The sequence below is a fragment of the Moschus berezovskii genome, chromosome 12 (assembly GCF_049115385.1).
Source record: "Moschus berezovskii isolate FMDL1 chromosome 12, NW_MosBer_1.0, whole genome shotgun sequence".
NCBI classification, from domain to species: Eukaryota; Metazoa; Chordata; class Mammalia; order Artiodactyla; family Moschidae; genus Moschus; species Moschus berezovskii.
In genome coordinates, this window is record NC_142471.1 from 76,281,878 (window position 1) to 76,308,279 (window position 26,402).

General features: G+C 37.8%; 1 protein-coding gene across 3 annotated transcripts in view; it reads left to right on the top strand.

Annotated features, from left to right (window-relative positions):
* The window catches only part of ADD3 (adducin 3), a 135,240-nt gene extending 110,813 nt beyond the window's left edge, over window positions 1–24,427 (top strand). For 2 of the 3 annotated variants that reach the window (XM_055424686.2, XM_055424685.2), the window contains exons 4-16: window positions 6,488–6,626; window positions 8,343–8,494; window positions 9,731–9,811; window positions 10,638–10,787; window positions 11,254–11,397; window positions 11,510–11,608; window positions 12,722–12,904; window positions 13,461–13,718; window positions 15,043–15,162; window positions 15,597–15,683; window positions 19,661–19,784; window positions 21,438–21,533; window positions 22,158–24,427. In XM_055424686.2, the coding sequence (XP_055280661.1) occupies window positions 6,488–6,626; window positions 8,343–8,494; window positions 9,731–9,811; window positions 10,638–10,787; window positions 11,254–11,397; window positions 11,510–11,608; window positions 12,722–12,904; window positions 13,461–13,718; window positions 15,043–15,162; window positions 15,597–15,683; window positions 19,661–19,784; window positions 21,438–21,533; window positions 22,158–22,450 (1,926 nt within the window). In that variant the 3' untranslated portion in view covers window positions 22,451–24,427. The remainder of the gene's footprint in view (window positions 1–6,487; window positions 6,627–8,342; window positions 8,495–9,730; window positions 9,812–10,637; window positions 10,788–11,253; window positions 11,398–11,509; window positions 11,609–12,721; window positions 12,905–13,460; window positions 13,719–15,042; window positions 15,163–15,596; window positions 15,684–19,660; window positions 19,785–21,437; window positions 21,534–22,157) is intronic. The other variant, XM_055424691.2, reaches the window with a different exon arrangement.
* Window positions 24,428–26,402: the final 1,975 nt, after the last annotated feature.

The window sequence follows — 26,402 nt, forward strand, 5'->3', positions numbered from 1 at the left end:
TTATTATGAGGTACAACACCCAGATGTGGGTATTTAAAATCCAGCTCTGAGATTTATCAGTATTCTGTTAACCTGATTTTTGTAAGTTAGACGTTACCTATAGGTCAGTATGTATAATTTTTTTTAGCCTTAATCAAAACTATCACATCATCAGTTTCTTTTATAAAATAAGTTCTTTTCTGTGATTTAAAAATAAAAATTCTTTCATTTATTACCACTTTCTTCTGAAAGTTCTGATTTTAGCTGCAGAAGCCTTAAGATCTGATATTTCAAATTATTCCTACTTTTGGCTTATAATATACATGAATATGTGTATACTGGTAGCTCAGTCGGTAAAGAAACTGCCTGCAGTACAGGAGACCCGGGTTCAGTCCCTGGGTCAGGAAGATCCGCTGGAGAAGGAAATGACCACCCACTCGTGTTCTTGCTAGGAGAACCCCATGGACAGAGGAGCCTAGTGGGCTACACACAGTCCATGCGGTCGCAAGAGTCAAACACGACTGACTAAACCACCACCACATGTGTATACTCTTAAGTATACTCTTACCTTACGTGAATCTCAAATCTCTGAATCCTTTATGTTTTTACAAGTTTATTTTTATCCATACATTTATGAATTCAGAGTTACAGGATCACTCCCTTAACTGACAGGAGATGTACCAGATAAAACAGTATGAGATTCCGAGAAGCCTTTAAAGTCACCCTCTCTCTCACTTAAACATTTTGTTTTTCACCTAGTGATTTTTTTTTTAAACCACACTTTTTTGGACATGTGTTTGCTGAGAGAGCTATCCCAACTATAATGTTCTGGGGAAAAACCAAGTTTAGTTTTCAAGTAGGATTTTGTCTGAATTGAATTAAATGACTTTTCAAAAACTTATGACTTTCTGTGAGGATTCACTTAGTTTAAAAAAAAAATGAATTTCTTCCCTTAGATGATGGACAGGCCTAATTACACAGGAGGAATTTCTCATTCAAGTGACAGACTGATAAGATTGTTTTCTGGAGCTTGAGATTCCAGTGCTAATCATGTGTGAAATGGATCTTTCCTATCACTAAATTAAGATGAGATCAGATTCTTTGCTTTCTTTCCTTATATCTAGGAAAATACAAAGAAAAGAAGCTCTAACTTATCAACTATAATAATTCAGCACCGAACTAGCCACTCAGGGATTCTCTAGAAATATGAAAAACACAGTCCCAGCCATCAGATATTTAACTGTATAGTAGAGTAGGAAAAATAAATCACAGCCCTGATAAGTACCCTAAATGCAGTATAGGCAAATGTTAAAAGAATTCAAAGTGGAGTGGGAAGAGAAGAAATATGGAGATCCCTCCTAACTGTGGTGATTAAATCAGAGACTTCAAGGAGAATGTGGCATTTAAAATGAGTGTTGAGTATAAAGGGTAAGAATTCATCTGGTAGAGGAACAGTGGAAGCCAGCTTTTCCGTTTGATGAAATAAAATGAGCAAGGATAGAAAAGTACATGTTGTGGATCAGAGCATGAGGTAGTAATGGGAGATACAGCCAAAAACTGACCTAACAGATTGTAGGGATCCCGGAGTACCAGACTGTTGTGACCTCAGTTAGAAGTCAGCCCATTTTCTCATCATTTCTAGTTTTAATCTGTTTGTATCAATTTTTTGTACATACATATAGTGCTTGTTTTGGATCTGGGCTCACCACCACTTAATCGCACTGTGACATTAGGAAACTCACTTAACTTGAGCTTCTATTTCCTTGTTGGCAAAAATGGACCTCACATGGTGACTGTGACAGTTAAATAACATGAAGCATATCATGCAGTTCCTAGCACAGAGTAGATGACTGTTTTATGGAAGTGTATGTACATGGGGTTAAATACAATACTGCTAATGTAAAGCTGTTTTATGCTTTTGTGACAATACTTTGAAGATTATAATCATCATTCATTAGACTACGTTTTGGCATTTGAAGGCCTTAAAGAATCTGTCACTCCATTGGCATTCTGCCTTATTCGCGTTCATGTCTTCAGGGTGTAACAACCCCCAATACCTCCTCTTCTTTGTTCTTCTCCATGTGAGAAGGAAGATGGTTTGTGCTATAAAACCACATATGTGTGTGTGTCGTTTGATCTTTTAACCTGACTCCTCTAGCAGAGACCCTAGGGAATTGTTGGTTTAATCTGACTTCAGAAGCCCAGCATGTGATCTTGCTGCCCTACTTAAAAGTGAGTTTCTCATTCTGCTTTGATGGGAGAATTCCTAGCTGTAAGAGGGCAAGTTTAGGTACTCCAAGATCTGCTATATAATTTTTCTTGCTTTATCTATCATTATAACCTAATGCTCTCATCTAGCCTGAGAGCTCATGCTCATGCTTCTGATCACAGCACACCTGCTGCCTTATTAGCTGTACAGACATATCTAAGAGAGATTTCAGCTTCAGTTGCAGGCCACCATAGTAAAACAAACATTGCAATAAAGTAAGCCACACAGATTTTGTTTCCCAGTGCATGCAAAAGTTATGTTTATATTATACTATAGTCTATTAAGTGTCCAAGAGCATTGTGTCTTAAAAAAAATAATGTACATACATTAATTTTAAAATAATGCTGTTGTATAAGTGGCACTGTTAGACTTGCTCTGCACAGGGTGGCCACAAACTTTCAATTTAGTTAGAAGAAAAAACACAGTATCTATAAAAGCACAAGTGCAGTAAAACAAGGCATACCTGTAACTGGATTCAGTGATACAACTCATCTCAGATACAATTAGACAGATATCCTATACCCAACTGAGAGTTTGAGATTTGAATCACTATTCCATTTATTTATTAGCTATGCAACCACAGCAAGTAATTGTCTGTTTCAGGACTTTGTTGTGAGATTTAAGTGAATCAACTATAAAGGATTATTTTATTAATATTGAATTTTAGTAGGAACATGATTAACTATCCACCATAAAGACAAACAAAATTTTTTTTGACATATTTTAATGAAAGCTTAATATGTTTATTGATAAAAGTTTAAAGCCAGCTAAAACAGTTTTATATCATTAGTAAGTTTTATACTAACAGTTTTATGACTGAGGTAATTATCTAAGCAATATTTCAAAAATATTTGCAACATTAAGAACTGAGTTATAAATGTTCATGACAAAAAATATTAAATCTTCTGGAATAAAAGAATTCATATCTGTTGAAGCACTGTCAACTATATAAAAAGGCTGGGAACATTTCATTTACTTTGAAAATTATTTTCTTCTCCTGTACTGCACAGAAGCTATTCACTAGCCTTAAAGGGGAAATTCATATATTTATCTGAATTTCAGAAGGGTTACGCATTCCTCTATGACACCATGGATCATCTCAAAGCTTTAGGATAAATGGAAGTTTTTTTAAAAAGGCATTTTCACTGATGAAAAAAGCATTTGACTTGAGTCCCTGTCTCTGACATTTACTAGCTCTGTGACCTTGAACAAACGTTTCAACCTTTCTTATTTAGCTTTCTCAATACACCTAGCAGAAATTTCTCATCAGGATTGTAAATAATTGTGCTTCTCTTGAGCAACTACTTTGTTGTTGTTGTTTTTTTCTTAAAACTATTGTAAATCAGCATACTGAGCAATTGTCTTGATTCATGTTGGCTGCTGGAAACTTTAGATAAAAATTGGCCCATCTCTAGCAAATGTGTGTTTTATAGTGTGCTCTTTGTATCTCAACCTCATTCCTGGCTCAGTCTAACCTCCATATGCTTATTTTCTCTTTAGCTTGATTTTTCTTACCGATATTTATTTTCATGTCATTTTAATCTATGGAATCTGCCTTAAATTCTTGCTGAAACAATGTAAGGTGCAGTATTCAATAAAATAAATAATGCCTACTTCTCAGAGCTATTGTGATACATATAGGAGGTATAATTTTTTTTCTCACTGAATCAAAGAATACTGGTTATCAGTTCAGTTCAGTCGCTCAGTCGTGTCCGACTCTCTGCGACCCCATGAATCACAGCACGCCAGGCCTCCCTGTCCATCACCAACTCCCGGAGTTCACTCAAACTCATGTCCATCGAGTCAGTGATGCCATCCAGCCATCTCATTCTCTGTCGTCCCCTTCTCCTCCCGCCCCCAACCTTTCCCAGCCTCAGAGTCTTCTCCACTGAGTCAACTAGTCGCATGAGGTGGCCAAAGTATTGCAGTTTCAGCTTCAGCATCAGTCCTTCCAATGAACACCCAGGATTGATCTCCTTTAGAATGGACTGGTTGGATCTCCTTGCAGTACAAGGGACTCTCAAGAGTCTTCTCCAACACCACAGTTCAAAAGCATCAATTCTTTGGCGATAGCTTCTTTGAATTGAAGCAGGTTTAAATAGAGTTTGATTTTGAAGGGAAAATAAAGTTTCAGAAGAACAGATTGGCCCATTGCCAGATGTCTAGAAGTTTTTTGTAGTTTATATAAAGATAAATGAGTACGTCTGGAAGATTCTTTTCCTTTCAGCCTTAAACATGTTAAAACACTCATGTTAGTCATCAGTACGTAGGTGTCCATCCATCTTATATGCAGCTCACAGCCATTTTATGTTCACAAGGTCTTAGAAATATATTAATGGAGTTTTCTGATAAGTGTAATGTGTCTTTGTCAAGGATATTTTATACGATAGTATCTCTGGTTTAAATCACATACTTAAATGAACTAGATAAAAGTCAATGGAATTAGATGGTTAGAATTTTTTTATAATTATGCCAAGGATTTGTGTTTAACAAGCCTTGCATTTGTAAAAGGAAAACCCATGTTTAACTGGTATAAACTGCACCATGAACTCAGAATTCAAATATTTTTTAAATTAATCATTCAAGCAGCATCTTTCTCTTGGAATTTCTGCTTTCCCCTAAATTGTCCCATGAACTTACAGTGGTTTACATAGTCCAAAAAGGTTCATCAGTGGTTTCCATATCCAAGCTGTGGTGTGTGGTACACGTGTCTGTGTCTTTGAAGGAGTCACACCAGAGTCTGTTCAGTCTACCACTGACTGCTGTTGCCCCTGCCTCTCCCTGCCACATGGTGGTCTTATTGAAACCCTTGCCTAATAGGAGATGCAGGTTCACTCAGATGCCTCTGCAGGCCACCACAGTGCAACAAGGAAGAAGGACCTCCTACACTCTTCCCGCGCTAAGCTAAGGTGTTCCTTGGTGCTCCATGGTTGAGCTCCCAAGATTACAGTTATTAACACTCAGCTCTTTCAATTCTCATCACAGATGCCTTTCAACTGTTTTCTAAAAGCAATGCAAGCATGAGTCAGGACTGGTTCTAATATGTACTACCACCTCGTAGCCGTACAACCATTTTTTAAAAACGTTCTTCCTTCTGAAAACCTCTGAGGTGTATTCAGCCATCTCTAAGCAAGGCTCCATCTAAGCAGCCACTCCAGGAGCTTGTATTCGCAGCTTTACAAGGAAAACTACTCACAGGGACTCGAAGGAGAGTCACTCTTCTCGGGAGAATTTCCCAGCGATCTCTGTGGTGTTTATACCTGCTCTCTTGGAGGAAATGATTACAAAGCAGTATATTCTGCCTTCTCCTTCTTTAGTGAAGTGGGAACAAACTGAAAATACTTTCCAGCAGGGCATTCTGCTACACATGTAACTAATCTCAAATTGAAGAGCAAGGTCTGGATAATTTACATTGCAAGAGCCTTCATGTTTAAGGTGAACAAATATAGACATGAGCAAGAGAATAGATGATTAATAAATAAACCAAGTGTTGGTTGAGTGTGATAGAAATACAAAGCCAGCTAATTCAACTAATGTGAAGGATTGGGGGATTTTTCAAATGATGAATTATAAAATACTATCTGCCACACTTACATCCCCCTTCCCAAAAAGAAGAAAAGCAGAGCTCCAAAACAGGAACATTTAGTACCCAGAGTTGGGAGAAAAGTTCTATCTTTAGCACAGTGTTGCAGAGGGGAGTAATCAGCTCCCTGCTCTTTATGAGTTTGTTTTCAGAGTTTATAGAGCTAAGGAATTGCCATGGAAATCGTAAAATGGAAGCCTTGATTTACTATGTCTTAGTGAAGACTTTTGCTGGGAGGTGCTATAGTCAGAGGCATGTTCCATTCAGATAAAGAGTCTATCCTATCCTAGATAATGAGCTGCTGGGCAAGGAATGGATCTCTTTTTACATCAGGCTATACTGGGTGCTCTAGTTGCCTATTATTAACAGAGTTGCCTTTATCCATGCCTTTGTATTGTGGATGTTGTAATGGCTCATTTTCTTAGAGATTAAGAATGCCTAATGATTTTCCATCCCCTGAAAGCAAGCTTCTTGCAGCTGCTTCCAGTGTTTTAATTTTATTATTTTGTGCTTTATGTTTGTTTTTAAATAGTGTAAATGAAAGTTATTCCAGAGAGGAATGGGGGAGAGATTGATTATATCAGAGCATGTTATGTTGGGGTCATTCTGCTCCATGTGACATGCATATGCTCAGTGATTATTTTTGTGTATTACAGGCCTTTCGGGAAGACCTGGAATGCCTTATTCAAGAACAGATGAAGAAAGGCCACAATCCAACTGGATTACTAGCATTACAGCAGATTGCAGATTACATCATGACCAGTTCTTTTTCGGGCTTTACTTCACCTCCCCTCAGTACGTCAGTTTTGTAAAGTTTGAAAAATTGTGATTTCATCTCCACTTTGAACAGTGTACATTTCTAGCAGCATGTTCTGATCTGGTTCAGTATTTCAGTTTGTAACATCTAGTACTTAGAGTAACATAGTGTTAGGGTCTCTTACTTTTTCATACCAACCAGACATTTACTAGACTTCGTGAGGATTACAAAATAGCTATAAAATTGTGGTCCATGCCCCAGATAAACACATATTTGAGTTGAGGAGACATACACTGAATGCACAAAAGATTGAAACTGCAAGATAACTGTAGAGGAAAAATATTGCAAAGCAACTTAAAGGAAATTGTCTGCTGACTTTTTCTAAGTCGTCTTGCTATGAACTCAGAGTTAGAATTGATTATGGGGTGAAGTGGACCAAAAGAACTTTATGAAAGAAGAGAGCTCAGATAACCAGACTTTAAAACGATGGCGCAGTAGCAGTTAGAACTTGATGTAAAAGAGGTGTTAGCACATTTTATCCATTCAACAGGCCTTTACGGAGAACGCCAGTTTGGTGGACTGAACACTGTAATAATGCCAAGAGTCATAACTTGCTGGGTTCAGGCACTTTACATCTCAGAGAGAGACACGCACAGAACTGACTGCTGTACCTGGGCAGGTACAGAATCCTAGACCTCAGGGACTTTTCTTTTCCTTCCCTTTCTTTCTTTGTTACTTCCTTTTTTTCTTTTTTGTTAAAGATTTTCAAGTAGGAGTTCAGTGAATTCAAGTACTTCCCAAATAGAGGAATAGCACGCAAAGAGACATGAGGGTGGGAACATGCAAGGTGTGGGTAGAACTCAAGTGGATCTGTATCTTGGCACACACATACTGGTTAAAGAATCTTTGAAAGAGTCCCAGAGTGAGTTATAAGTGCTTAAACTAGAGTAGTGGTTGTGGGAATGAGAACAAAGAGATCAGTGAGGCGGACATAGCCAAGGAAGGGGAGAGAAGACGTATCAACAGGTTTGAATGTGGTGATGGCGAGGGTGGCAGATCAGTGGTGGGAGGAACAATGAGTTCCAGTATCACTCACTTTTCCCACTTGGGAGAAACTGGAAAATTGAAAGGTTGAGCTAGTTTGGTCCACTTTTTCTGTAATACTGATTATCTGACATGTGCCATGCACCCTAACAAGAGTATGTAGGGCTAAGGGCCAAGAGGCCCACAATAGTACCACATAGGCCTAGAGAAGAAGTCTAGGAAAGGGGTGGGTAATGGTAGCCAGGAGAATGAAGGTAGCAAAAGTTGAATTTAGCGATTGGGTCACTAGAGATTAAGACTAGTTTTTGTTGCTTGGTGAGGGCAGAAACCAGACTACTGTTTGATTGCATTCTTAAATATTTTTTGTTTGAATAAAAGTCAAAAGAGGTAAGGTAGCTTTTTTTAGATCTTATCAGCTATTACCATTGGGATCATGTGACCATATTCCCCCAGTGGTATGAGCCTAACTCCCTAACCCCACTCCCTACCAAGTACTAGATGAAACAGCAAGGCGATAGCTGATCCGTATTTTCACTTTTGGTGTACTTCCCTGGAGGAAGATAAGCTAATGCAACATTGTGTGGGCTGGTAAGTTTCAGATTGTCATTTACAGGCTGGGACACTCCCAGACTCAGGCCGCTTTCTGGCAACTAATTTTCAGGTAAGGAATTATTTGACCTGAAATCTCTCTCCCCATTTTTTCCTCTTAGGTCTCGGCATGGTCACACCTATCAATGACCTTCCTGGAGCAGATACATCCTCATATGTGAAGGGAGAAAAGCTTACTCGTTGTAAACTTGCCAGCCTGTACAGACTTGCAGACTTGTTTGGATGGGCCCACCTGGCAAATACATACATCTCAGTGAGTCCTTCAGCTTTCAATTCCTTTTTTTAAAATCCCAACTTGAAGGCATCTATGCTCTCCTCACCTTTACTCAGAAGTCCAGTTTTCAGACCTTGTTCTCTGAACGTAGCATGCTGGACCACAACCTCATCCTGATTTAAAGCTTATCTTTGAGAGGCTACCGTTAACCCCGGCTTTCTTCTCCATTTATTACCTGTGTTGTTTCTTTCATTCAGGCCAGTCACAGAACCTATCTGAAAAGAAATCCTCCTGGCAGGATTTTCTCTCTGTGTATTAATTATATCTGAGAGTCAGAGATATTTTCTTTTTTTTAATTCTTTAAAAAGCATTTGGGGCAGGGAAGGTAGAGGAGGCAAAGGAGATTTCCTCCTTGGTCTCTACTTTTTAAATATATTTCCCCCGTTCTTCATCATTATCTTGTTTTCATGTTGCTACACTTGGAAACAAGACAATATTTGGAAGCAAAAGGTACGGAAATAATGTGTGATGAAAATGACAATACAGTCTTCCTACAACTTTTCATTCCTTCCTCCAGCTGTTCCTTGGTTTCCCTTTTCCACCTTAATTCCTTCCTAGGAAGAAATTTTTTTCTCTTTCCTTTGCCTGCTGCTGCTGCTGCTGAGTCACTTCAGTCGTGTCCGACTCTGTGTGACCCCATAGACGGAAGCCCACCAGGCTCCCCCGTCCCTGGGATTCTCCAGGCAAGAACACTGGAGTGGGTTGCCATTTCCTTCTCCAATGTGTGAAAGTGAAAGTGAAGTCGCTCAGTCGTGTCCGACCCTTAGCGACCCCACAGACTGCAGCCTACCAGGCTCCTCCATCCATGGGATTTTCTAGGCAAGAGTACTGGAGTGGCTTGCCATTGCCTATTTCCCCTTAATTTCCATAATGTAAATCAAAGTTATATCTCATTGGGTTGAATAATATTGGCATTCATTTATCCTGAGATGAGCTGACCCTAAACAACCTTAGAACTCCCAAAATAACACTTTAGGTAAGTCCAGTAAATGAAGACCTAATGTCAGAATTTTTTAGGAAGTATTGAAGGCTTGAGGGAAGAAAACTTTTCAAGGCAAGTTTCATGTTGTACGCCTTTAGTTTCTGCTTTGTCCACGCCCCTCCAACCCAGATATCTTACAGTTATTCATTATAAGTATATTCTTAGTCATGTTTACACTGCGAAATATAAACACCTCATAGTAATTCTATTTTGTTTTGTTTTGTTTCTCCCAGGTAAGAATAAGTAAGGAGCAAGACCACATTATAATAATTCCCAGAGGCCTGTCTTTTTCTGAAGCCACAGCCTCCAATTTGGTACAATTTTCATTCCTATGTTACTTTTTCTGTGCTTCCTTGTACTTTTCTGACAGCTTTTAACTTTTAGTACTGGACAGAATAAGAAGAGGTATGGATGGAAAAACATTTACTAGTGAACAGGGAAGAATTTGGAAAGTTAATGTTGATTTTTTTTAAGAAGAGCTTTAGAGTTCAAGAAAAACAGGGTAGTTTAAGAGCCTAATAAATGAATTGGTCTAATCAGTAAACCTAGTCATGTTTTGAAGAGAATCTTTTGATTTTTTTTTTCTGGTACTCTGTAATTTGAACACACACGAAGTCTATATAGGTAGATTTAAACAAAGTTCAGTTGGTGTGAGTATAGGGTGTGACGTTCTGGCATTTATTTTTTCATGATTGTACTCTGGAGCACTGTCACTGGCCTCTAGAGCAGTAGGAACTTTGTTGATTCTAGTGCTGTAGTGTTAATTAGCAAATGAATGTTTTCCAGCAAGATCAGTAAGTGCCAGAGCTTCAGCGAAGAGCTGAAGTTATTTAGTTTCTTAAAAACTGTACTTCTTGCTAAATGCTATTTTGTTGCAGACTACATGTTGTAAATAAAATTCGGTGGGAACAAAGCCACACCCATTCTGTCACAGTAGTTTGTGGCAGCTTTTCTACTGTGGTGGCAGAGTTGAGTAGTTGCAACAGAGTCCCACAAAATCTAAAATATTTGCCTTCTGGCTTTTGACAAAAAAGTTTGCCACCCCCCCCACCCCAATCTCACCCCCCCAGTTTAGCTTGTGGAACACGGGAAACTTTGATGCTTGTGTACCAATTAAGTATGTCTTTCTGATTTTTCCAGGTGAAAGTCAATATAATAGGAGAAGTGGTTGATCAGGGAAGTACTAATTTGAAAATTGACCATGCAGGCTTCAGTCCCCATGCTGCGATATATTCAACACGTCCTGATGTTAAGTGTGTGATACACATCCATACCCTTGCAACGGCAGCTGTAAGTCACTGAAGGGCCAGAACCAACAATGACCTGGGAAGTGTGTTATTTCCATGGCTTTCCTTTCATGATACTTTATAATCATTCTTTCAGACCCCATCATCTGAAGTCATTTTCAAAGTATTAATTCTCTGCATAAGAAAGCAAAAGGCCCTTTGGACTAAATGCTACAGTTCTAGGAAAATACTGGAGAGAGCATTTGCATTTTTTAATGACTCAGTTTAATAATTGTGTCATTGAGTTCTTTAGAGCAAAGCTTCTTTCCTAATATCTGGCACAGCATGTAAAAAGACTCCCCAAGTTCTTTTCTTTCTCTTGAAGAAGCAAAGAACTAAAATGGGAGGAGTCTGGAGGGCTGAGCACAGTGAACAGGCCAGTGCTGCCTGAGCTGACTGAAGAATCCAGTTCCTGTGAAGGTGTAATCAGTAACCAAATGTGTTATCTTGGCATGAACCCGATCAAATAGGTGTCCTCCATGAAGTGCGGGATCCTTCCAATTTCTCAAGAGTCCCTGATCCTGGGAGATGTCGCCTATTATGACTACCAAGGGTCACTTGATGAACAGGAGGAGAGAATTCAGCTGCAGAAAGTTCTGGGGCCAAGTTGTAAGGTGTGTAGTAGAGTGTCTATCAGAGGAGCTATTTTTGTTGCTGCCTCTGTTGATGAAAGCCGTGTGAGCTCCACCAGTTATTTAACGTGACTGCCCTGGGATTCTATTTTAGGTGATGGTACTCAGAAATCATGGTGTGGTAGCGCTTGGAGAAACAGTTGAGGAGGCTTTTCATTACATTTTCAATGTGCAGATAGCCTGCGAGACTCAAGTAAGAAAAACTTTTACCCCTCCCCCTGCCTCTTTTTGCTTTATTTTATGTTGGGTTGGGTATCGTGTTTACTAATTTCCAGAGTTCTATCAGTTGGTGGCTTTTTGTTTTGTTTTGTCTTTTAAGAGAAGTTGTGTTTCACTTGAGTAAAAAGGGTCGACTGAGTATCTCTTGAATTGAAAGCAGGAAGAAAGAAAATTAAAATTTATGTACAGACACATACACCAAATCTAAGGGCTTCATAAACATAATTTTCTTCATCATCCTACTTTTCAAGACGGTATAGTTGCACATTTCTCCTTTTTCACCCTCTAGCGGTGTGGTGCTAATGGAGGAACAAAGATAACTGCCAGTTATCAAAGATCAGGTGTGTTGTGGTCAATTTTATAAAAAAGGGTAAGAACAGCGCCAGAAGTTTTAGGAAGTCATGCAATTTCCAGAGGTTCCACAGCCTCAGCCTCATTATTATAATGGATTAGATATTTATTAACCCCAGAGAAGCTGGGTGTATTTAACAGCCCTAATTTCCCCCCTTTAAGAAAAACCAAGTAGATTCTCTTGAAGCAAATGGTAAGACTCTGAATTTATTGGAAAGGCTGCAAAAAGGAGGGGAGAGAGGGGGTATACTTTTCCTACCAACTTTAACTTAACCAACTTTTTTTTTTTTGCTTTAATGGTCAGTCTTCTCAAATGAGGTTATGAAAAGCTTCATTATATTGAAATAACGAGGTGACTTCTGCTTCGGTATTCTTAAATTCACAGTATGGTGTTTATATTCCTTTAAAATTATAACTTTCAACCAAAGTTTAAACTGGATGACCATGGGAAAACTGCAAGGAAAGAACTTTAAAATTTGGCAAGGGAATTCAGTTTCTTGAAATATATTAAAGGGTATGGCTCTAAATGTGTTTTCCATCAGGGAGGGTCAGAGCCCTGGAAGGTATGGATAGATGGAAAAGCTCCTAAAGCTGCCTGCTTTTGCAAGTTTCTTTGTTGGTAGCCTGAAGACATGTTACAGATACTTGCAAAATCAAACTTGTGCCTTTTGCAGAGTGAAGTGCTCATTCCAGTCTTTCTAGTCCTGTGCCTCTAATACTGTGCCATCAATTACAGGTGCGGGCACTGGCGGGGGCAGGTGGGGTAGACAATCTGCTTGTGCTGGACCTTCAGAAGTACAAAGCTTCCACTCACACTGTAGCGGCATCTGGAGGAGGAGGAGTGAATATGGGTTCCCATCAAAAGTGGAAGGTTGGCGAGATTGAGTTCGAAGGGCTGATGAGGACTCTGGACAACTTGGTAGGTAAAAAATTGACCATGAACTTGATTTCATGTTTCCAGATTTAGGACCAGATGTCCCCTCCTCCCTGTGGTTTGGGAACATGCTCTTTACTCCTCTGGGAGCAGTGTGACCCTAGGAAGGAACTTGGTGTATTTTAAGAATTGGTGAAATAGGCAACTGTCATCTTATCTTAGATTTTTACCCTCTTCCGCTAAGAGTCAGAAAGCAGATTGCCTTCAGACCCAGGAACAAAGACATAAATGAGCACTGAGATTTGGCCTCCAGAAAACCAGTTTATATCTTGGAAAGTGTTTCTGGTCAGCAGTTTTGAAATTACCTTTGTCAGAAATAGTTGTGTGAGTGGAAATTGCTTTGTCAGCTGAAATCAATTTTAACTAGATCTTGAAATTTGCTTAACTTCAGCTCTAGTGTTATGTGGCAGTTATGTGGAGTTTGGAAGGATTTCCCCTTTTTGTTTTTCAGCGAAAGAATCATTTGTTTAAAGAATTAGCCTCTAAATGCTGTGTTTGGGACAAGTTTGATTGCTTCAAATGTGTTTTCTCCCTCCCCCAGGGATATAGAACAGGCTATGCTTACAGGCACCCTCTCATTCGGGAAAAGCCAAGGCACAAGAGTGATGTAGAGATCCCAGCCACTGTGACCGCCTTTTCCTTCGAAGACGATACCGTGCCCCTGTCACCTCTCAAATACATGGCACAGAGGCAGCAGCGTGAAAAAACCAGATGGTTGAACTCACCAAATACCTACATGAAAGTGAATGTGCCTGAGGAGTCTCGGAATGGGGAGACTAGCCCCAGGACCAAAATCACAGTATGTCCCCACCTAACATGGTTTGCCTTTACTAAAGATTTTGCCTAGTTAATGATGAATTGGATGGTCTGTGTTGAAGATATTGGGAAAGTAGAATATAATATTAATAATATGACTATAACTTATTAGATAATATTTGTGCAAGGCACTTTGTTCCACGTGCCGTACATAAATTATCTCCTTTGTTTCTCCTACTATGGAGAGGATGCTGTTTTTCTCCTCCATTTTATATAAGAAAAGTGAAGCACTGACGGATTAACTAATCATCTGTGAATGGTAGAATCAGGGTTTGAAAGCAGGCAGTCTGACTCTGGAGCCCAGTTCTATCCATTGCATGATACTGCTTTGTAGGGTATAATGTACTTGTGAATCAGAACTATAAAAGTTGTCAACTCCTAATGGTGCCAGGTTTTGTAAATTACTGCACATAGCTACCCTTAGGCAAGATCTTGTAGATAAAGAAACAGGTAATCTTCAAGTTTTCAGATTTGGTTTTTCAAATCTGTTTTGTCTCAGATTTGGTTTAATTTTGGAGTGCCTGTCATTATCATTAAATATTCTCTAGGTACTCAGAATTAGTTCATCCTATCATATAAATCAGTAGTATTCAGTATGGAAATACCTAGGTATCAGTGTTTTTTCTCTAGTCCGTATGATTTCTTATCTCCTAGTAAAAGAACATATGTTTCCTAGAATTAATTTTCTTGAAAGAAACTAATGCTAGTCATCATTAATCTTGATAAATATTATCCTTCTTTGAGGGATATGATGGATAAATGAGAATTATAGAAGGCTTTTCCATCCCTATGGTACCATTATATTATAGATTACTACCAGATTATCCCCTTTGCAAAATGTTAGGCAGGGGCTTGGCCCATTCTGTCAGCCAAAATTAAAAAATGCAATCTGAAAAACAAAATCCTAAGAGATTTCCTGAGTCCTTTTTGATGACTTCTTAGCCATCATCACATGATAAAACTTCAGTGCAGGTGGCAACTCAAAATGTGAGTTAGTGTGAGATTAAGCTGTATATGCTTGAAATGTTTTCGCCAACATGTTTAAAATGCCAAAAGGAGAAAATTTAAATAGCTGCATAATTTAGTGTTCTTCATGGCACCAACATTTGTTTGTTTGTTTTTAAGTGAATGCTAATTCTAACTAGTATGGGAGATATACTAATTTACTACTAAAAACTGCTTAGTGAAATTCTTTAACATTTTGGCAGTGTATGCCCCCACCCCCTTGAGTCAATAAACAGTTGTCAAGAACCTACCATATTTCCTTAATACAAAGCTTCATTCTGGATAATTTTTGATTTTTTTAGTGGATGAAAGCAGAGGACTCTTCTAAAGTTAGTAGTGGAACACCTATCAAAATTGAAGATCCGAATCAGTTTGTTCCTTTAAACACCAACCCGAATGAGGTACTGGAAAAGAGAAATAAGGTAAGACATGATCTTCTATGGCTGGAGGAGGCATTTTTATGCTGTTTTATGTTTAAATCAGTAGTGACTGAATCTGATTAATGCTAAGTTTAGAGGTTTGAATATAGAAGAATTTGCAATTTAATTCTGTGTAATTTTAGCTTGTATGGAATACCTCCAGCTCTTTTCTGGTTTCTGATAAGAGGACTATATGGGGAAGAAGTATTAGACATATTTCTGCTGTATTAGTGAAAAATGTAGCTCTCTAACACTGAAAGACAGTAGGAAATCTCATGTCAAGAAGAGTGGAGGAGATTAATGTGAGTTGTTAGGATGGTAAAAGAGAGCTTTATGGAAGGGGAATTAAAGCAGCCCTTTCCCAGGGTGGTCAAATAGTAAGCCAAAGGTCACCTGCAGAGTTGCCCCCAAGAACTTTTTACTGTTTTTCAATTCAGATTCGAGAACAAAATCGATATGACTTGAAAACAGCAGGACCACAGTCTCAATTGCTTGCTGGAATTGTTGTGGATAAGCCTCCTTCTGTAAGTCTGTGAAGCAGTATGATCTTTGTTTTCCCAATAATTTCTACTTTTTAAATATGAGTAATTGTTTTTACTAAAGTTAATATAAACACAAGTTAAAAAGTCAAATAATCCACAAGACTTAAAATGTCACCTTCAGTTCCCACTTTCTAGGGGCAAGGACTTTATTCTAGCATTTACTTTTGTTTCTGAAGAGCATCTTTATTCTCCTTGATTTACAGTTTTAGACTTCAGTTTTATTTCATCAAATCTACTTCATCAGCTATTAGAAGTACCATTGTTTTATATATCACTAAAACAGATACAAATGCTGACATTTATAATTGTTAAGAAACCAATGATAAGATGAATCCCAATTTCAGAGATGAGAAATTGTGAGAGAAAAGCACATCTTAGAATTAATGAAAGATGACAGCGACTGAGCGACTGAACTGAATATTGACTTCTTTTATGGATGATGGGAATTTAGCCTGTTTACACAAGGCTTCCCTTTTGCATTCTCCCAGTTAGGTTGTATCACAATGTTTTGTCTAGATAGCTTTCAGTGTTTATATTTTTAAATGCTTACTGCCGAGCCAGGTATTATCCAAGATGACATTTCCTTTCTTAGACAACTTTTCTGCCCCTGGTGAAAAAGCTGCCTCCGTTTTTCATTGGCTTAGTATTTGGGATACATTAGGCTTAGTTCTTCCCAAACTTTTCTTAATATTTTTCATAGAGTCAAAGGTAATAGGTAATCTCTCAGGTCCAGCTCTTTGTCATTGTCATTAGGGTCCAGATCTTGGCTAGCTGCTCTTTAGGCCAGATATACTGGCTCATCCTGAGGTTCCTGTGCTTCTCACTATGTGGTTCTGTTTCCTGCATTCTGTTTCCGGCATGTCTCCCACTTTCTTGATTTATTCCTTTATCATTGAGCACATACTCTCCTCTAATAGCTTTCTGAAAAAGGATACATAGGAGGTAACAGTCTGAAAACCTGTATTCTACCGTCAAATGTGCATGTAATAGATACAGAATTCTATTTTACAAATAATATGAAAAACATCACCATATTGTCCCCTAACTCCCATTAATGTTGAAAGCAGGAGAGTATTATGATTCATGTACCTTTGTGTAGGCCTCTTTTTTTAAGACCTTTTCTACATTCGTGCTATTCTGAAATTTTATGATGGTGTGCTTTGTAGTATATTTCTTTTTTGTCTCCATTTTTAGCATTTAGTGAGAGTCCCTTGTACTGCAAGGAGATCCAACCAGTCCATTCTAAAGGAGATCAATCCTGGGTGTTCATTGGAAGGACTGATGCTAAAGCTGAAACTGCAATACTTCAGCCACCTCATGCGACGAGTTGATTCACTGGAAAAGACTCTGATGCTGGGAAAGGTTGGGGGCGGGAGGAGAAGGGGACGACAGAGAATGAGATGGCTGGATGGCATCACCAACTCTATGGACATGAGTTTGGGTGAACTCCGGGAGTTGGTGATGGACAGGGAGGCCTGGCGTGCTGTGATTCATGGGGTCGCGGAGAGTCGGACACGACTGAGCGACTGAACTGAACTGAACTGAAGCCTTTTCAATCTGCAAAGTCTTGTCCTTCAGTTCTGGGAATTTTTTAAAGTATTTTTTCAGTTAAGTAGTTTTTTTTTCCCTTCAGTTTCTTTTTGTCAGGTTTTATATTGTTGTTGTTCAGTCACTAAGTCATGTCCGACTCTTTGCCTCCCCTTAACTGTAGCATGCCAGGCTTCCCTGTCTTTCACTATCTCCCAGAGTTTGCTCAAACTCATGTCCATCGAGTCGGTGATGCCATCCAACCATCTGATCCTCTATCACCCCCTTTTCCTCCTCCTCTCAATCTTTCCCAGCATCAGGGTCTTTTCCAGTGAGTCAGCTCCTTGCATCAGGTGGCCAAAGTATTGAAGCTTTAGCTTCAGCATCAAGCCTTCCAGTGAATATTCAGGACTGATCTCCTTTAGGACTGACTGGTTTGATCTCCATGGAGTCCAAGGGACTCTCAAGAGTCTTCTCCAGCCCCACAGTTTGAAAGCCTCAACTTTTCGTCACTCAGCGTTCTTTATGGTCCAACTCTCACATCGGGAAAAACCATAGCTTTGACTAGATGGACCTTTGATAGTGAAGTGATGTCTTTGAATACGCTGTCTAGGCTTGTCATATCTTTTCTTCCAAGGAGCAAGTCTTTTAAAACCAGGGCTGCAGTCACTGTCCACAGTGATTTTGTACTCCAAGAAAATAAAATCTGTCATTATTTCCACTTTTTCCCCTTCTACCTGCCGTGAAGTGATGGGACTGGATGCCATGATCTTAGTTTTTTGAATGTTGAGCTTTTTCACTCTCTTCTTTCACCCTTATCAAGAGGCTCTTCAGTGCCTCGTCACAGGATATGTATTAATATACTGTTAGTTGGATCTCTGACTAAGCCTCTGATTTTTTTCTTTCCTATTTTCTTTGTCTTTTAATCCTACTTTCTGGAAGATTTGCTTGACTCTATTTTCTAAGCCTTCTATTTAATTTTCTATTTTGATGTTTTTTTTTATTTTAAGACTTCTTATTCCCTGAATGTTCCTTTTTTTTTTTCCTATAATATCTTGGTCTTATTTTCTCTTCCTGTATTTCCTATTTTCCCTCTTATTCTGAGGATATCAACTTTAATTTTTCTTCAGCTGCCTTTATTGTCTGTTTCTTCTGAGTTCCCTCTTTCTGCTCAATTCTGGTCTCCTCCCTGTTGGAAACTTTTCCTCAGGTGTCTGGAAGTCCGTGGTAGTCCACCTGTATTTAAGAATGAGACACTGAAAGCCAGTCAGAGCTTAGGTGTGTGCAGAGCTTGGGGACTGGTGAGCTCCTCTGCAGGGTGCCTGGATATGGACCAGGTGGTTTCTTTCAGGAATGCCCAAATGCTAGTATCTGTAGTTCTCTTATCTGGGGTCATTTAATTTATCCAGAGAGTTCTCTAGTCTCTTGCCAGTCTGCCTCCATCATCCTGGGAGCCCTTAACTGTGTTTTGTGTCCCCAAATCAGTCGTTCTGAAGAATAAGCCCCTGGTCTTCTGCAGAGATGAGAGAGAGCGATGCTCATGTGTGTGGAACGGGAAAGGGGACCTGAGAATCTTCCTGTTCCTTCATCACACTTCTAAGTTGTCCCTTTTCAGCTTTTCTTCACCGCGACTTTCTGTGGTACTTGAGCTTTATCAGACCTCTACAGGGCACACAAGCAGGCTTCTTTTTTGCATCCTTCTTTGCAGGGCTAAGGCTTCAATTTTCGCATCTCTGCCACCTATTCTTCCACCTGCTTTCCATCTTCCGACCACATGTTACCATTTCTCATCCTGTGTTGTCTCCTCTTCCATTCTTTTGTCCTTAAAAGTTTATACCATTTTTGCTACTGGTTCCTTTACTATCATTTTAGTAGGGTTTTGGGAAGAATTTTCTTTTAATGCATGGGTTCAATATGCCAGGTTTAGTTCAAAGTCTCATTAATTTCTTTCCTAGAGCAAATAGGTACAAGTTTATTTTCATAGCAGATTTTAAAAGTTCTCTTGGTACAGTTTTATTTTTCTAAGCCTTTTTTTACAAAGGCTTTTTGGAATTGTTGGTTTTTAAGATATTTCTTAGTTACATGGAAGTTTCTAGAACTTGGTTTAGTTTTCTTTTTTTTTAAGAGTTATTAAAATTGACCTATGCAGCCTTGAGGAAGCATCATTGGCAATTTTAGTCTATTGGATCAGTAGTCTAAAATCACTAATTTGGATATAAATATTTTAAAACATGTTACTTTATCATTTCTTATGGGTGTTGTGAGTTGAGGTGTCACATACATCATTTATACATTTAAGTGGGTGAATATGAAGTGGGTATATATATATATATATGTAAACTTATATGAATATATATATATGAGTATGTATGAGTAAAATACATATATGAGTATGTTACTCTTGATAACAAGTCAATGTTTTTCTTCGCAAGACCATGCAGTTTGAAGATGATGATCATGCCCCACCAGCTCCTCCCAACCCCTTCAGTCATCTCACAGAAGGAGAACTTGAAGAGTATAAGAGGACAATCGAACGTAAGCAGCAAGGCCTGGAAGGTCAGTTCACTTTGAAGTTAAACCTCAGCTAACGACACTGCTAACAGAGCCCCTTGAGTTGGATGATAGAAGGCAGTCAGGATTTTTTTTTTTTTAATGTTTCTTTACCATCAGTTGTTCCATGTGCTCTCTCTGTCTTTACTTGAGTGTAAGTAGAATTAAAATGTGAAGAGCTACCACAGACCATGTATGTTAACATGTAGAGAAGGCTGTTTTCCTTAGAAAGCAATCTGATTGCTAGCAGAAAGTCTTCTATAGTAAAGTGAAATCTCCAGATGAGTAAAGAATCACTAGCTAAAGTAAATGTAGATAAATTAATAGATTTAAACATTTCAGAAAATGTGGCTTTTTAAGAAATTTTGTTTTATTTGGACATAATTGTAGATTCACCAGTATGTGGCTTTAATGTTTTGTAAAATCTCTGTTGCTCCTGGATGTCTCAAGATGTCAGTACTGTAATTTTCAAATCTAAAATAAAGTGGGATGCTAGAATTTTTATGTGACTTTCCTTAAGCACATGGGCACTCTAGTGAGGTTTCTTTATTCTGACTTCAGAACCTTAAGTAAGGGTTGCATTTAAGAACTGTTCATGAAAACACCAATTGAATACTAGCTCACTTTTATTCAAGAATAAAAGATTCTTTTTAGAGAGGGTTCTCAGTCTTGGGTCTTTGCATAAGCTTCAGACAATCTATGAGCCATCCAAAAAATATCTTAAATATAATATAAAATATAACTAATATTTGCTTAATTTTCTATTTGAGGAAGTGAGGGGTGCAGGGTAGAGGACAAGAAGTCTATGACCCCCAAAGAGGGTAAGAGCCTCTGCTTTAAAGCATCTTCAACACACAGTTGAGATTTTTGCCCAAAGCAAAATAGAACCACTAGTTAAAAGAATCTTTGCGCCTCTTTGATATCATGTAGAAAGAACTAATGACAGCTGGATCATCCAGGAAACAGGTCTCATCAGTGTGAGAGTGTCTGTCACAAAAGGGAGTCATCCTAACTCATTAATATAATCACATTAAATGTTCTAAGTGTTATTCTTCAACTTATGTTTATTCTAACATAAGGTTGGAAACTGTCTTTGTATTTTGTAAAATGTCCCTCTTTAATCTCTTATTTTTTGAAAGCCTAAAGATGCCAGGTAACAAATATAGCACAATAGAACCATCTCCTTGTATATATAACTTTATAAATAGTTTCTTCCACATTCATTGTGACCTGAATTATCTCACTAATATTGCTCTGATAGGAATCACTAATTGGATATTGTTCAAAAATTCAGTGAGGCATTTTGCCTCATTAATGTAGCATCATTGGTGAGGCTTTCAGATTTCCTTTCATTTGGCTGCTCAATGTATTTTTGGTTTTCTAACACTGTAGCAAAAGCTAAATGCTTACATATTTGCCTGGGCTGCCAGTAGCCATGCTTCCTTAAAGCATGTATGTCAAATTAGCAGTAGCAGCTGGAGTGTTAACACATTAACCTCCTCTTTTCCACACATAATGATCGATGTATGGGATAACATGCTCATGGCTGAAGCATTTATCATCTCTGTGTATGCAGGTATTTGATGTATGCACTAACCTTCCTAAAATCTTAATGCTTTTTTGTTTTGCATGGCTTTTAACTAAACTCTTATCCAACAGATGCTGAGCAGGAATTACTCTCAGATGACGCTTCATCTGTTTCACAAATTCAGTCTCAAACTCAGTCACCGCAAAATATCCCTGAAAAATTAGAAGGTATTGAATGTAATTTCCCACAGCCTTCACCCAGTTAATCTTTAGAGTCTGTCCCTCTGTCATTTGTCTTCATATAAAGAAATTGAACACCTGATACAGTAAGTTTCTTACCATGCATTTTACTTACAGCTCCCAATGATTTTATTTCCTTTTATTATTATGGGGTGCTACTTTTGTTCAGCATTTATACCAACTTACCTTAATCTGGATTTTGGCAACCTAATAGTTCTTAAGAATTTGTGAAATTAAAATTGGTTTGTCATATGTCTTCCAATCAGAAGCTTGAAATCTTTCTCAACTTTGATTGCCAGATGACCCCAAAATTAAAGAAAAATATGTGTATGTTGTCTTCCTCATTTATACTGACTTGATTTACAATGAAACTGTCAAGTCATCAAACTGGACTTATCTAGCCTTCATTCTTTGTTCTAACAACTTTGTTCCCTTTATACCATTTAAGAGCATTAGCTTCATGCTAATAGGCCCATAGTCTATTAAAATAATCATCTGTCTTTACTGGGATCAAAGTAATGCCTTAGAACATTGCTTAAGCATTTCAGTTTTGTAAAATAAAGCAAAGGTGTTGACTATATAAAATAACAAAAAAATCCTCCCCTTTTATAGAAAACCATGAGCTATTTTCCAAGAGCTTCATCTCCATGGACGTACCTGTCCTGATAGTGAATGGCAAGGATGACGTGCATGGTGTTGAAGACGAGCTTGCTCAGCGAGTAAGCAGGTTAACCACAAGCTCCACCATAGAAAGCATCGAGATAACCATCAAGTCTCCAGAAAAAACTGAAGAAGTCCTGTCACCTGAAGGCTCACCTTCAAAATCACCATCCAAGAAAAAGAAGAAATTCCGCACTCCTTCTTTTCTGAAAAAGAACAAAAAAAAGGAGAAAGTTGAAGCCTAAATAGAGTCTTTTTATAATTGTTATTACAATGTGACGTTGCACATTTAAAAACCACATATAAGTTGATCATTAATATGCAGTGGTAGATCAGATTGGGGGTCTGTAGCAAACTGGACTTTTAAGAACTGGAAAGAGTTTTACTAAAAGAAAAACATATTATGAAAAACACTTTCAAAGTCATCTCTCATTTTCTATGTCCAAAAAAGGTTTTGAATTTTTAAACAACTGCTAGTTTTGATTAGCTTTGCCCTCATGAAGTATTATTATAATCCCCACAAACAGATATCTGTCTGAATTACTTCAGGCCTTCTACATAATATCTGTTGGAAAGAAATTACCAGTGAACAAGTGAGAGAATTTTTGTTTCTCAAAACCTGCTTCACATGGTAATGAGATTATAGTTTTTTATCATGATTATTGACTGTAACTTTTGGGTTCCCATTGTTTCAATGGGCATTAACAGAATGCTTTAAAAGCTTCTAAGATAAGAATCTATAGCATTAGTATACACTGGCACATAATTGTTTTTTTTTAAATTTAAGAAAAGATTCATTTGGAATTTTATTCATAGTATGAAATTTCCTCACCTGAAGTAACTTTGTTTGCAAAAAAAAAAAAGGTCATTTTAGTAAACTATAATTTTTGAAAAGTTCCTTTTTTATTAGTTTAGAAACCCCCTTATTTTTCAACAAAGGGGATTTTATACACATAACATGGGTTATTTAGTTTAACTCTGGCAAAAACGATTTTTGTATGTTGAGACGTTTGTATACCATTCAGTATAAAAATGTCATAAGCATATTAGCCTGTCATTTAACAGTAGAGCACATTTGAGGCTGCTTGGTACTAAGTATACTTTAAATATAATTAAAGAATCCAGGGACTTAGTATCAAAAGGGGATTAGAGCATTTAAAGGCATAACAAGATTCATATTTGAACCTTATAATGTATTTTTCTCTTAGTATTGCTGATGAATGAAAAAGCCCTCATGTGGTAACCAAAAGGAAAGGAAGAGACAGAGGAGGTGAGCAGTGAAGGGAATGAGCGAGGTGTTAGGAGAAGAGTTCTAGGTTGATGCTGCACAGTCTTGATAGGATTTGAAGTGTAATTTGTTTACAGCGTGTCCCCAATTGCTAAAATTCTGTTTCTCGGCCAAAACCATTGTATTTCTTAGTTGACATTCAAGTTTTAAAAGAGTGAAATCCTTGTAACGTTATGTGTTTTTAGAAGGCGGCACAAGAAGGAAGCAGTGGTCTAATCCCCGCCCCCCACCATAAGAAAACTACCACCTCTTAATTTTTACCAATTTTTTTTATCTTTTCAGTTAACTTTCTTTCTAATGTAAATACAAATTTAAACCTAGGCTTAATATAGTTTTGTTTTTTTTTCCTTTCACCCAAGTAATGTCACAAATCAATGTAAAATCAATGATCCAAAATAGTCAATGAGTAAAAATAATCCAAAATATTTCTGGAAGGTGAGTTGGTGTGTAAAAAAATTCCATGGATTATAATGTGTTGCGGGGCTGGTTCTGTTTGACTGTGAGTGTTTGATGATGCAGAGTTGAAACGGAGCCTGGAAAGTTCATTCTCGATCTCACTAACTACTGGAATCCGTGTTTTAATCTTAGTGGAAAACTTCAGTTGCTTAATTCTGTGTTTGAGGATTCTTTTTTGTTCTACATCATTTATGTTGTATTACAACGTATGTAGAAACAGTAACCTGTGAACTATGCTTTTCCATAACTTTTTAAAAATATATATATCTTAAATGAATGCAATGTGCATAAGTATTTTTTAAATGCAACAGTGAACTATTTGCACCTTTTGCTAATGCCTCTATTTACTTGCTTTGGCATAAAGAATGAGCCAATGAACCTCTGTGTCCTGTGGAAAATGTATAAATGTTATCTGATATTGCTCTTAGATGTAATGCTAATTAATGTAAAATCACAAATAAACAGTATTTTAAATAGATGGACTTGGTGTCATGAGCTTTCTATTCAGGAGTGGTTACTTATCCTAAACTACTCTGTGGACTGTTGAGTTTTGTACTGCAGTGAGATTTTGAGTAAGACTGACACTTCTGAATAAGGAATGTCCTGATACATTTATTTTCAAATTAGTTGAAAATTAACTAATAAACCCTTCTTGTTTCAGCTCATTTTGGAGGAAATATTCCCCAAGTGACCTATTTTTCTTTCTTGATAGGATGTGACAGTCTTAAATATTTTTCTGACATCTATAGAGATCTTTGAAGGATTTAAGATTCTGATTCTCAGTCTCAGTGCTACATGGATGTAGAATAGAAAATGTTGCAGTATATATGTTGAGTTTATATATTACTTCTCTTTGATTTTTATTTATGTAACAACGTAACATTAAGAAGATAGTAGAATAGAAAGGTTACAATTATACCACAATATTCAACAAAATAATTTATTCTCTTTCAGCTCTTGTTATGTATTTCCTGTGTATTGGTTATCATGGTATGGATGTAATTTTATTCAAGATTTTTTTCTACTTACTGTAGCATATTCTATCCTAAAAGATTTTCAAACTAAATCACTCACATGAATGATGTCTTATGATTTTTTTCCACCACTTTGTCCTAAAAACAGAGTGCAAGAGGGGAAATCATGTTAATTGAGGGTTCTGGTTAATTGAAGTTTTTACTATAATTACCCATTATAAAAATGAAGGGTTTGGGCAGAGAATAGATTCATAGTCTTGGGCATATTTAATTATTACCTTGTCTTGTAAATAACCCTTTGGTGAAAAAATTGCTGTTTTAGAAAGATGCTCATTTGAAAATTCCCTTTCATAAAGCAACAAAAACAATTATCTTCAGTCCTCACTTGAGAGTCCATAGAGCATGAAAGGTAGTGTTGCCTGTGCCTTTTCCTCTATTGATGAGTATTTTTATTCAACAGGGAATTAAGAGAACCAAATGGATCAAATTGTGACAGCATTGGCTTTTCTTAATATTAGGTTTTGTTTTGTTTTGTTTTGACATAGGCAAAGAACACATAAAGGCAAATTGGTTATTTTTTAAATTCAAGAGTGGTGTTTTTATGCATCAATATTGCAATTTCGACCAAACTAGGATTTTAAACAAGCAGTCTTCTTTGTGGCCACTAGAGGGTGCAGTAGACCTAACAATCCTGTGTATTTCTAGTCCTTGAACTTTCCTTTTCTTAAAGGCTAAGCACCACCATGCTGCTGCTGCTGCTGCTGCTAAGTCACTTCAGTCGTGTCCGACTCTATGCGACCCCATAGACAGCAGCCGACCAGGCTCCGCCGTCCCTGGGATTCTCCAGGCAAGAACACTGGAGTGGGTTGCCATTTCCTTCTCCAATGCGTGAAAGTGAAAAGAGAAAGTGAAGTCGCTCAGTCGTGTCCGACCCTGAGCGACCCCATGGACTGCAGCCTACCAGGCTCCTCTGTCCATGGGATTTTCTAGGCAAGAGTACTGGAGTGGCTTGCCATTGCCTTCTCCAAAGCACCACCATGTTTATTGTCAAATACCCAGAACTTAGAAGAGTTTGCTGCTTATCATTCTCCTCACTGGACTGTTCTCAACTTCCTTGTCTCAGCAGGGCCATTTCACCAGTGCAGATACCACCAGCAGGGACTCTAATGCCTGTGGAGAACACACTGAAAATTGTTGAGGTGTGGTCTCAGAAAGTAACCATGGTAGAAAATAACTCCTCGGAGGAGTTTTCATGTCTGTGAATGGCAATATAATGCCTGCTTCCAAAAAATAACTGACATTTTTTTGGCTGGGGAGATAACTGATAATATCTGTCATTTTTTTATGCCTTCTGTGTTATCAAAAACTATGCTAAATGCTTTTCATGTACTACCTCCTCTGGCCTTTCCAACATCCTAAGAAAGTAGATGATATTATCCTCATTTTGTAGATAAAGACTAAGGCTTGCAGACAACGAAA